Below are 12,613 nucleotides of genomic sequence, written 5' to 3' on the forward strand. Positions count from 1 at the left end.
TCAGTTGGTCTCGATTCCAGTGAGTGTGAAGATGGATTAAGTGATAAACTGGACAAAAAAAATTATTTAAAAAAAAAACAATATTCAAATGTATTTATAAATGATGATTAATTATTAATTATAGGATAATTAATTATCTGTATGATAAATAAGTAAAGTTTTGTACGTAGTGTGTAATTTAAGTTTTATTTGGTGCAAGTGTGCTAGGGCGGCGTGAAAACGCAGGTATTGCGATCAATAAATTATTGGAATTAAAATTACACATTTAAATTTATAAATAATAAATTACTAACGCCCACGCTTACTCGGTCGTCATAAATTTATTGGGTTAAAAGAAAAAAAAAATTAAAAAAAACTGTTTTGCATTTTTTAAATTTATAAATATATTTCGTAACCTAGTCCATTAATTCATGGTCACTCTATTCTATTATTATTTTTTTTTAAAGCCTAAAATTAAAGAAAGCTTTTAAAAAATATTTAATGGACTGTATGATTAATTAGATGTTAAAATGTTTAATGTGTCGTGCTAAGGCTTTTGTTATTTTATTCAGTATTTAAAATTAAAAATATAAATGAGTAATACTAAGATTAACATACTTAATTGTTGATAAATATAAAATGAAATGTTTACGTATATTTTCAAGGTGAATAAATATGGAAGAGTAGATCCAACTCATGGCTGAAAGGACTGGCATTGAAAGGAGGCAAGGAAGTTTGAATAAAGTACGAGTGTGGTCATGTTCACATCAACATCTGCTAAAATATCAATATCAACATCATCAGACAATTTGTAATTATTATCAAGCTGGTGTAATACAACCGAGTCAACTTTTCAAACGGAAGAAATATATTGAGTATAGAGACACCTGTGAAAAAGCTATAGCTACTTTGCAAAAAAATATATTTAGGTGAGCAATTTAGAGTTTTAAGATTCAAATATCTATGAGATAATTTTTAGGTAACTTAAAAAAATTATTTTTCAAGTATCAAGTCGTCGTGAACGTTGGGTTCAATTATATACGAAAGTTTCTTTACTCACATCTCCATATATTTCTATTGGTTTTTGTTTTTGTTGACATCTTTTATTTTAACCGGAAGTAGTGGAAGTACAGTATGCAAGTATGTGGAAAAAAAATGCATAAGAAGAAAAAAAAGTAGATATGTAGAACTTTTAACTTTAAAAAAGTACAAAACTTTTAATGGAACTTTTAAAAGTTTTTCTCAAATAATTTTTGATATTTATTTTGAGATTAAATATTTTGTTTGTTCAAATTAAAGACTGATATACCCTAAAAACGTTATCAGTTTTATTTTGTCTTGTTGAGATATAAAAAAAAAAATAAATTAATATTTACAAGTTTATTTTACGTTAATATCAAATAAATTTGATTTTGTTGATTTTTTCAAGTACTCCGTAATTATAAAAGTATAAAAATCAAAAAGTTTTATGAAAAATTTTGTTAATTTGAATGTAGTTAATGTTTTTGAACTCTTGGATATGTTGTAGAATATTCGACAAGTCTCTTCATACGGATCTTTATATAATACACGAGTCCAGTGTCCTAGAGATAAACAGTTGCATCTTCAATGCAAGATCACCGCACCTGTATAATCTATTGAAAGATAAATATTTCAAAAATGCTAACGCGAGTCCAATTAAATGCTATCTCTACTCTTCAGAAATATTTCATCAAATCAATGGCTTTGTGAGGTATTAGCTCTTATCACATTTATATAATTTTCATTATTTATCTAGGACACTAATTACTTTATCTACTAATAAGTGATATAAAAATTAATAATGAGAAATTGAATTTTTATTTATTTTTATTTTATGATTTTTTAAAAGTTTAAATCTATAAATTGTAACTGATTATTTAAAAGCCATTAATAGTTTGATGTTTCAATTATCGATAAATTAAATTAAAGCTTACAGCAGACGAAATTTAAAAAAATTATTTTTACTTTTATGATTTAAAGTTGAATTATTGATACTTTGATTTAAAAATATATTTACTATCAGTTAAAATTATAAAAAATAAATGATGTGATGTAATAAATTATTTCCAGACTTTTATACTGCAACTTGGATATAAAAGAACAGGAGCAACGTTTGGTAGAGTATATTTTATACATTGAAGATAAAATATTGCCGTTAAGTGGACCAGTAGATATCATAAATATATCTTTTGAAACTAGCGATGCGGTTGATTTAACTGTAAGCTCATCAGAAATGGCTGATTCCGGTCTAGAAACCGGATCCGCAAGCCCTCATGAGAACACTGAGTCTGAAAACTCATGCACAGACTTTGAAGAGTCACATGTTACTGATTACGTCTCGACAGACGAGGATTTTATTAGAGTGTCGCTCAGTGGGGATGTAGAAAAATCACACCCGAATAAAAATACAACATCGAGTCATCAGAGTTGCTGGTGCAGTAGTGGTAGTGACCGAGACCCCATAAACAACCAAGGAACTATTTCGAGCGACGTCTGTGCATGTGGCGCCAATAAACCATCGGCTAGACAGCAGAACCAACCGCCAGCTCCAAAAGCTAATTCTTATCACAAAAAGTCCAGTGACGAAGCAACAAGTCCAGAAGAAGCTAAAAGATACCGTGAGGACGATCCAGTTGATGATGTTACGCGTTACGAGAACGAGGTACTGAACGATCCCTTCTACGAATCCGATAATGATAATGATAATGAACAAAGTGGCTCTGGATCTTTTGTTCCTACCGGGTCATTTGAATTCATTGAACCGGGAAATTTATCTCCTACCGGCAACGCTATTCGACGAGAGTTATCAAATGACTCGCCGGAAGAAAAATCAATTGGTGATTCTAAGTCGCGTAGTATGACTGCTGAAGCATTTAATAACACGTCGTCTTCGTCTTCATTGTTACTACACGCAAAAGATGATTTAAGTTTAAAGAAAAGTTCTTCGAGTGTAAACAGTTATTACTTTATCGACGCGTCGAGTCTTAATGATGATAATGAAATAACTACGAGTAATTTAACCAGAGACAGAGTTTCCTCCGGAGCTTCCTCAGTTCCTATTTCCGGTGTTAGTTTGCCTACTTATTTAAAAGAAACTGTCAGCTACATTCCTTCAAAATCACACGACCAAGACCAACACTACGGCTTGGAGTTACGCAGCAATAATAATAATATTAATAATAATAATAACAACAGTAACATTAACAATAACGATGATGATGATGATGACAACAGACTGTCTGCGAGAAAATCTTCAACGACCGGGCAAGAAACAACCGCAGAGTTTGAACGCGAATTAAAACTTACAGAGTATTTAATTCCGGTGGCTAATGATGAATCGCAAACTCGTAAAGTGAGAAACGTTGATTTGATAAGCGAGGAAAAATTTCAGGTCAAGACTGTTGAGAAGGAGTTATTGGTTGTGGAGATTAAAGAAGCAGACAGTGGGGAAAGTAATCATCCATCGCCTTGTATTGATAATAATAAAAAAGCGCAGTGTAATAATAGTGTCGGTGGTGGTGGTGGTGATGAGGGTGATGGTGATGGTGGCAATGAAGACAAAGAAAGTATTATATTGATCAATGACAATGTATCTGATAATAATTCTTCATGTGATTCACAGCCATTATCGTTAGTACGCGGCAACACATTCGAGTTGGAGTCGGGGGATGAGAAATTATCGCACTTGAGACAAGAGTACGAACGTCGCCAGGGAAATCTTGTATTTAAAAATTCTATCCCGCAGTACTCTGGTCATCGTGTGGATGATGATTTAACGTCACTTAACAGCACAAACTACTCGTCATTGTCCTCGTACTTTTCCGAACCAGCGCGTGAGAATAAAAATGTTGACAATGTGACTAAAAAATATGTTACGCGGCAAAATAATAATTATTCGTTCCTAGACACATCGAGGTCTTTTAATAATATAAATATTAGCAGCAATAATAATGAGACTGTAAATTGTCAGTTTGATGGAACGAATGGACTCTATCCGCTGGCTAAAAGTGCGAGTGATAAATTTATCGGTACTGGTTCGGAAACAGACGACAGCTCAATAACAGATTGCAATAGTTTGCCGACGACTTTCGATCATCCGTTGGCATCTTCAAGTCAGTCGGGCACCATGAGAAGAACAAAGCGAGATGAAATGACGCCGATTGTTTCGGGCGGTGTCAGTAGTGCTGATTACTCTCGACCAACTGACAGCCCCTCTGTCCGCCGTAAAACCGAATCTACGCCGATAGTATCTGGCGGCTCGGTTATTACTAATTTTCCTAGTGAGCGCGTGCGTTCGGGGCGCATGTCTTCCTCGATGACTACATGGGTTGTTGACATGAGTAATTCTGGGAAAAATACTGCCAGCAATAACAACAATAATCATAGTACAAAGTCTACCAATGGCTCATCTTCAAGCAGCATGTCCCATAGTTACTCATACACGGAAACGAGTCCCAAAAGTTATAGCAGAGCTAAAGCTGCTGAGAAACAGAACAGCACGGGCTTCTTTGTTAATCTGAAAGACATCAACTGTACGAAAAATAATTCAACGACTGGCGTCAAGCAACCAGAGACTTCTAAAGATGGTGGTGGAACTTTTGGTGTAACTCCTGCTGGTGCAAGCGCTACCAAGTCTTGTGAATTTTTCATTGATATGTCAGCGCAGCCGGATAAAATAATAAAAAGTAGTTGCAAGAAAGATTTATCACCGAAAAATAAACCGGGCGTGGCTGATAATGTTGAGAAAAAAAATATATTTTCGATGTTTATCGATTTGAGCGAACCGAGCACGAAGAAAAGTGAAGATGAAGTTACTTGTAGAGATAAAAAGTCAAATAAATTGTTTAATCGCATGACAGACAGCGCCAAGAGTTCAAGTAACGAGTCGCCGAGTGAACTGTCACGATCGCGAGATAAAAAACCTAGTGTGTTTATGTTTATTGAGTCGGATTCCCCGGTTGTGAGACGACGTACGCTCTCAACATCGCGGTCCGCTTTTCAAAGGCACTCGTGGAATGTCGCTGATAAATCACAGAGTCCGGGCAACGGTATCATCGCCAAAGGTAGCGATGAAGCTACAGGTTTTTACCGTCAACATAAACGGGCACACAGTGTTTCCATTGAACCGGGTACCGATAAATTACTGCAAGTTAAGCCAAGTGGTTCTAGTGTCTCGTTGAATCAACTGGAACGCGGGTCTTCGCTTCCAGCTGCTCCGACGGCCCAAGAAAAACCTCCAAGTATTACCACGTCTTTCGAGGGTTTTGACAATGGGATTCGCGATACGCCGCCAAATTCTCACGTTGAGATTTTAAACGACGGTCTACGCGGATGTGTCAAACGTCAGGAGTACAAAGATCTGATGCGCAGTAGCATGTGTTCGAGTGCTGGAGCGTCAGTTGATCCCAAGATCTTTGATGACGATCAATCGGAGGTGTCGGTGTGGGAAAAAACAGGAACTGAGAGTACCACTGGGACTGAAGGCCACACGAGGAAGAGTGAGACCTTCGACATCAGCAGTGGAAGTGCCAGTGGACCATCACCGGGCAGCGACAACCATGAGTTTGAACTCGGTGAGTACAGAAATGGCTCGGCGGGTTTCAATGAAAGGCGGCAGGTTGAAGTCCCCAGCAAAATTGCTGAAACTCATAAATCTTTGACTGAAACAATTAAGAAAATTGAGTGCGAGTTTAACAAACCAGAGTACGGTCAGCCAGATGCAAAAAAATCGGAGAGTAAAGACACTAAGGAAGCAGTTGGTTCGGGTTTCGTTCGTTTATCAGATCTCGATAAAGTTGCACCGAAAACAGGAGCCGCTGATCAAGAGCTGACTACTGGAACTCGTAACATTCCTTATAGGATGAGTAGTAGCATTCCAGAGATGTCTTGGGTCGAGAGCAAATTAGCCATAAACCGCACGAATGGGCCGTGTCAAGTCCGGACTTTGTCTTCACGTAAATTTACCTCAATAATGAGCACCTCGCTGCCAGCGAAACACAATAAATCACCGATAGAAGAGTTTGCCAACGAGTATGAAGTCGAGGGAATTGTTTCCGAGTCTGATCTCAGTAGTATGCAAAGCAGCATGGGACGTTCTGGAGCAGATGTAAGTACTGAAGAAACAGAAACGTCTAGTTTTGCAAATACTAAACCCTATAATAGACTCGGTGAAGATCTTTTGCGGATGTTCTTGGAAGAAATAAATCCAGATGTGACAATAGACGTAAGCGGGAGACGTATACGAGCCCATAAGTGCATTTTAAGCTCACGTTGCCAGTATTTTGCGGCTATTCTCAGCGGTGGTTGGATTGAAAGCGCTGGTAATGTTATATCATTGCAAGGATACTCTTATAGCTCGGTACACTTTGCACTTTGTCATATCTATAGTGGGGAAAGTAATATACCGGATTCAATAAGTATCGTCGAGTTAGCAACACTAGCGGATATGCTTTGTCTTGAAGGTCTTAAAGAAGTTATCGGATATACTATTAAAGTTAAGTACTGTCATTTGTTTCACAAGCCATGTCAGCTTTGTGCTGTGGGAGTCTTAGAATGTTTACCTCTGGCGGCAGCCTATGGACTCGATGAAGTCTACAGAAAATCGCTGCGCTGGATAACCCGACACTTTGTAAGAATATGGCCCTGCAAAGCCTTTGCGGCACTACCGCGTGAGCTTATTGACAAGTGCTACCATCAACACATTGTCCACATGTCAGCTGATAATATTCTTCAGACAATTATGGACTGCGATAAACTGCTGGCTACTTTGCCAAATGTAAGATGGGCGGAACCGGTCTTCAGAATGGTCTCAAATCTTCTAGAGACGGCGCTTAAATTTTTGTCGGAAAATTTCTCAAGTGTTTTGAGCAATGACAGCTTCCAAGCCCTGGGTCGCGATCTTACGTGGAACATCAGTAGACTGGAGGACAGCGTTCTGGCCGCGGCGGACCGTTTGCCTCCTGATCAAGCCTGCAAGAGTTATGCCAAGTTGGCTAAAATGCTGGCAGCTGTCAAGCCAGAGGATTCGCCGACTAATAAACCGCAGTGGGGTGTATTGTTTGTTGACTTTCTGGGCAAAATCCAGGGCCGGGTTGAAAAGTGTTTGGTTAAAGAAGCTTCCCGCGCGTCTAGAACCACTACTTGGATGAAAATGGATCTTGAGTTACGACGCAGGATCCAAGAACTTGCTTGTCTTGTCATTCTTCCTCATGAAGCGCTCAAGAGACCTTCTAGACACTCTAATTTTCTTAAGGTTTGTGTCTATTTTATTTTTGTTCGACCTGTTGGTGAAAAATGAATTTGAAATTTTTTATTTTTTCTTAGGATACTAAGACACCACCGAGCAGAACTTCTGCCAGCAGAAGCTTAGACTTAAGACGAGTTAAGATGACAATTTCCGAAGCCAATAAAACGGCATCCAAGCCAACAGTCATCGCGCAGACGAAAAAAGTGTTACCGAAACCGAAGAGTGATCCTCTGGAGCGTAAAATGCAGGACAGTAAATTGCTAGCTGCTGAATCAACTATTCGACCTAAATCATGGCCGAATAAAATAGAGGTAAATATAAATTATTTGCTTTGATAAATAAGTAATTAATTAATTAATATTGTTATTATTTCAGGTGAAATCAAGATACTTGGAACCAAGGAATAAATCTGCATCAAAAGACACAGCTCAACAGTTACCAGAACGTGTAACTGTTCAACAAAGACGTAAAATAATGATCTCTTCATCAGACTCTTCAAGAACATCAAGTCCGGCAATGAAACGCGCCGTTGATAAAAAACCAATAGCTAAAATAAAAGCAGCAGTTAAAAAAGACATGAGAGCGCTTTCGTCGGACAGTTTGACGGACACAAGTACAAAGCCATCAGCAAAACGTGATAATTTAAGTAAAAGTTGTGGTATCACTAGACCCGAGTCACCGTCACTTGAACCTAAAGACGTAGAGATCGGACTGTCTGTTGATTCACTAGCGGAATCCAAAAAGAAACCTTTGACAGTTAAAAAAGTTGAGAAAATGGATACTTCCATGTCTGCGGACAGTCTGATGACTGAAGTCACAGCGACTCCAAAATCTGTAGTCTCCAACAAAGTGTCGCCTACTCTAGGAAGACCGACTGCTAAAAGTCTGGCGATGGAGCGCGCCAAAAAGTCGTCACCGCCTGTTCAGCACAAGAGTCCGCTCGGCGTGACAAGGCGCCCTGTTAGATCCGTCGAAAGCTCGACAGCCGCAAGTCGGAACCGCGTCGCGGCTATCAGTGCTTACCATGGATCACCAAACTTACGTAGAAACCTCTTGGATGCCGCCAAGACTCCTGATGTCCCCAACAAATTGGTTAATGGTAGCGCATCTAAAGTAACTACTCGGCAGAGCATGCCCTCGACTAGTACTCCCCCCGCCTTAAAGAGAGACAAAAAAGATTCAAATCCTTCTAGCAGTGACAGCCCCAGCAAGAGATCTCCTAAATCAAATGGTAGCGGTAGTGCCGGTATCAATAGAGTTAATCGCAATTTGCAAGCAGCTAAAAAAAATATTGTAAAAGGCACTGAAGAAAAAAATAAACTCAAGTGCCATAATGCCGATGCTTCAAAACAACTCACCGTTGGATCTAGATCTGGCACTTTTTTGAAAGACGAACCCACGATTCTAAAAAAATCTGACATGAAAACCACACAAGTAACATCTTAAATTATTTAAATAAAATATATATATAAATATTTTTTTTTCTTTTACACAAATTGCTTTACAATTATAAAAAAGTAGAAAAATAATTGAGTGAGATCCGCATTAATTCGTTTTGTTTAAATTTAATTATTAATACTTATTAAAATAATATATAAATCGCGAGATTGATCGTGTAAAGTGATATTACTTCCACCGGAGGAATAATAAATATTAAATAATTTATCTGTAAATCGTATATTGAGTACTGAGTTCGGATAAGAGTGATTTGCAGTCTTTTGAAACTTGAAAAAAAAAAAAAAGATAAAATAAATAATATGAAGCATTTATTGTATTGTATGTAATGTGTTATGATCATGAGAAAGTGTCCTATTGATTTGTTTATATTTATGATTATTAATATCCACTTAAGCTGCGTAGAATTTTGCAAGACTCAATAATTAATCTCGTAGAGTAAATATAATTTTCCATTAATTTAAAGTCTGAATTTTTAAAAATAATTAAAATTTTTCTCTGCACGGTTTAATTTTTCTGGATTTATTTTTAAACTTTCGCGCTTTTTTTTATTCTTAATAATTTACTTATTTGGGATAAGAAAGTATTAGAAATAGATTCAGAGAAAATTAAAAAACATTTATTGTTGTAATTTTTTTTTTTTTTAATTAATAAACTTAATTACCGCGAATAAAGTCAGTGATGCAATTAAATTTTCAAGAACCGTAATTATATATGACTAAATTTTTAAAAATGAAATATTATTATATAATAATTATTAATTACGGCCAGTTTGTTGATAATAGATGATAAGAATAAATTATTCTCACCACTCGTTAATGTAAACAAAGAGAGCCATATCATAAAATATTAATGCTCGGTTAAATATAATTTTCTTTCTCACAAATGTTGCCATCTAAAAAATTTAATTAACCATTAATATTATAAATAAAACATATATAGATATATATTTATATTTTTTTAGTGACATTTTGTTTACTGAGTTAATAATTAATTTCTATTTTGTATTGTATATTTTATATTTATTTTTTTGATATATTTGTTTGGTGGACATGAGGGCTCGAACAATAAATAACGTTGGTTTAATGTATATTTATATTTTGCCAATCGCAGTATTTAAATTAAAATAAATAATGATGATATATCATGCGGGCATGTTTCGAAGGATTGGCAGTTTTCCAGTTTATTTAAAATTATAAATAAAATTAAAATAGAATAAAATAAATAATTTAGTAATCAAGTAAGAGGGAATGAATGATTTGTCTTGTATCCTATTATATATGTATGTAGTTCTTATGTTTATTTAATTAATCATTAATGAATTTATATATTTTTTGCAATGTACATTTTTATGCAATATTTGTATCTAGTCATTTATATATTTTAAATATTTATGTTAATGTAACGTTAATAAAGGTATTTAAATACAATATTCAAATAAAGTATAATTCAAAAATAATTTATTTTTGTTTTATTATTTACACTTCATTTTTATTTTTTTTTAATTAATTACAAATACAATCTGATAATTATTAATTAATAATTTTACTTTTAAACAGAAAAAATTAAATAATTTTTTTTTATGTTACTGGTAATATTTAAAATAATTAAAAAAATATGAATAATTTATTAAACATCTAATAAAGTTCCTCGTGGTCTAGTTCTTTTGATACGATCCGTATCAGGTACTGGGACAGCTTTTCTTTTAGTCATTCCTTTTCTTTCTAATTGTTTCTCAATGATACGGGCATTATTTGCATAAGAATCAGCAACTTCGCGCTAAAAAATTTTAAATAAATAATTATCACATAAGTTATAAACGACTTGTTTATGCAAATGACTTTTGTAACACGGAAAAAATACAAATTTTCTATGATTCCAAGGGCTAACATTTGTACGTCTTATTTATGCAAAAAAAAAAAAAGTGAATTTGAGACAAAATAAAATTTGTCTAGTTCTTTTTAAGATCTTATAGTTGTCACTGTGTTACTTGGGTAGATATAAATTTTTTGAATAATTATTGAGAAAAAAAAAGTCACGTAACTGACTTTTAGCACAGACTGATTGTAAGAACATTTATTACAATAATTGAATGAAAATACTTACAGCTTCAATTTCATCTTCTTCTTCATCAATTGTTGAAACAGTAACAGAACTAAATTTACCCATATTTTTAGTGTGTTTGGTAACCATTATTTTTTTAGGTTTTTCAACTTCTACTTGATTATAAATATCAGTCATCGGACCTTCACCAGAACTCTTTATCACGGAGCCTTTTACGATAAAGACAATATTTGCTGTCGGGTCATGTTTGTAATACAGCAAGAGCCCGCATCTATAAAAAAATAAACAAATAAATAAATTAAGCTAATGATTGATAACATTCATTTACAAATAAATAATAAATTTGAGCATAAATATATAAATAAACTAACATACTTTTTACACTTTTGTCTGTGTTGTTTTTCAATACCTTCAGACCGTTTCAAAAATACAGTTTCATCAAGTTCACTTATCATTTTATGAGCATGTTTACTTCCATCAATAACACGAGCTCCGTCACGTTTGCGCAGCGGTAATTTTTCGATCGCACAATCTGAATTATAAAATTAATAAATTATTTTATTTTTTTATTTGATTATTTAAAGTCGCATCTACCTCGTGGGTTATTAGCTACTACGAAACTTTTGCTATTAAGTTTAAATCTTTTAACAATTATATATATTTTATTTTATAAGTGTGAAGGTAACTGACAAGTGAGAATTTTTTTAATTTTTGAATGAATAAATAAAACGTAGATAGAGTAAAAATTTTAAAATGTGTATTTAGATCAACGAAAAATTAATACGTGCGTTTTTTAAAATTTTATTATTTTAATTTATTATTCATGTAATTCAAATTTATAAACTGTCTCATATGTCTGTTACATTCACACTCATTTTTATTTTAACAGATCTTTATATTGTTTTGAATTTAATGAATATGAATGTAGCAGACAATTTTTTAAATTTTAGAATAAATGAATAAAATGTAAGTAGGGTAAAAATTAAAAAATGCATATATAGATGAATGAAAAATCCGTATGCGCATTTTTTTAAATTTCATTATTTTAATTAATTTATTTATTTAATTCAAATTTATAAATTGTCTCATATCTGCTACATTCACACTCATTGAATTTATATTATGAATTTATGATTCTGAAGTTAACAGACAATCAGCAATTTTTGAATTTAATTTTTAATGTCGATTACAAAAAAAAAAAAAAAAACTAAAATAAAAATACGCACAAGTAGAAAATTTAAAAAACTATGAGTGCAATTTTTTAAAATATTTTTTTTTTTTTTTATAATTTACCGATTTAAAAAAAATCTAAAAATTATCAGTCATCAGCTAGCTTCAGTATTATTATGAATTTAAAATTATTTATATCATTAATAATTTTATTGTTGTTTAAAATATTCCAGGGATTCTTTGGTCAACGTGCTTTTTTATGATATTTAATTTTGCGACAATTTAATTAACAATAAATAAATATTTAAAAAATAATATTTTACCTAAAATTAGTGTCATTTGTCCACATAAACAATAATAAGTCAACAATGGTTTTTCTTCCCCATACTCTTCTTGATCTTTAGTGTCCGAACATATTATACTTCTTGATACAACTTTCGGCATTTTAATTTAATATTTATATATAAATAAATATCACTATTATAATAAATAAACGTCTAGAAAACGTTCAATGTTTATAACCTACAAAATAGCAGCTGATTTTCTGATGAAATCCACCTCCACTTCACTGTCATGTTCATAAACATAAAATCAAATAAAATCCAAGATCAAGATCCAAGACTGAAAATCCAGTTCAAAAACATTGACCCATTGTGTAAAACTACTGCCACCTAAATT

General features: G+C 33.5%; 2 protein-coding genes across 3 annotated transcripts; one reads left to right on the forward strand and one right to left on the reverse strand.

Moving 5' to 3' along the window:
• The first annotated feature begins 5 nt into the window (after positions 1 to 5).
• Positions 6 to 10,160, forward strand: LOC103580120 (uncharacterized). Of its 2 annotated transcripts, XM_008561767.3 has the most exons (6): positions 6 to 225; positions 645 to 908; positions 1,508 to 1,711; positions 2,071 to 7,252; positions 7,324 to 7,557; positions 7,622 to 10,160. In XM_008561767.3, exons 2-6 carry the CDS (start codon positions 676 to 678, stop codon positions 8,690 to 8,692), a joined length of 6,924 nt encoding a protein of 2,307 aa, XP_008559989.1. In that variant the 5' UTR covers positions 6 to 225; positions 645 to 675; the 3' UTR covers positions 8,693 to 10,160. The 2 variants fall into 2 exon arrangements, with proteins under 2 accessions (XP_008559989.1, XP_008559990.1); XM_008561768.3 differs by lacking the exon at positions 1,508 to 1,711.
• On the reverse strand, positions 10,145 to 12,510 carry LOC103580119 (STING ER exit protein). The gene is made up of 4 exons (XM_008561766.3): positions 12,259 to 12,510; positions 11,141 to 11,297; positions 10,808 to 11,036; positions 10,145 to 10,480 (listed from the first exon to the last, which is right to left on the reverse strand). The coding sequence occupies exons 1-4, from the start codon at positions 12,377 to 12,379 to the stop codon at positions 10,331 to 10,333; spliced, it is 657 nt and encodes a 218-aa protein (XP_008559988.1). The 5' UTR covers positions 12,380 to 12,510; the 3' UTR covers positions 10,145 to 10,330.
• Positions 12,511 to 12,613: the final 103 nt, after the last annotated feature.

This window comes from Microplitis demolitor, chromosome 1 (genome assembly GCF_026212275.2).
Source record: "Microplitis demolitor isolate Queensland-Clemson2020A chromosome 1, iyMicDemo2.1a, whole genome shotgun sequence".
Lineage (NCBI taxonomy): Eukaryota > Metazoa > Arthropoda > Insecta > Hymenoptera > Braconidae > Microplitis > Microplitis demolitor.

What these genes read in the sequence shown, in the direction of transcription:
- LOC103580120 (XM_008561767.3), top strand. Translation starts at nt 676, where the DNA reads ATGGCTGAAAGGACTGGCATTGAAAGGAGGCAAGGAAGTTTGAATAAA. An exon ending in TTGCAAAAAAATATATTTAG is followed by an intron (nt 909 to 1,507) that starts GTGAGCAATTTA and finishes GATATGTTGTAG; the next exon opens with AATATTCGACAAGTCTCTTC. An exon ending in CATGGCCGAATAAAATAGAG is followed by an intron (nt 7,558 to 7,621) that starts GTAAATATAAAT and finishes TTATTATTTCAG; the next exon opens with GTGAAATCAAGATACTTGGA.
- LOC103580119 (XM_008561766.3), bottom strand. Translation starts at nt 12,379, where the DNA reads ATGCCGAAAGTTGTATCAAGAAGTATAATATGTTCGGACACTAAAGAT. An exon ending in ACAAATGACACTAATTTTAG is followed by an intron (nt 11,298 to 12,258) that starts GTAAAATATTAT and finishes TTTATAATTCAG; the next exon opens with ATTGTGCGATCGAAAAATTA. An exon ending in AAGAAGATGAAATTGAAGCT is followed by an intron (nt 10,481 to 10,807) that starts GTAAGTATTTTC and finishes AAAATTTTTTAG; the next exon opens with CGCGAAGTTGCTGATTCTTA.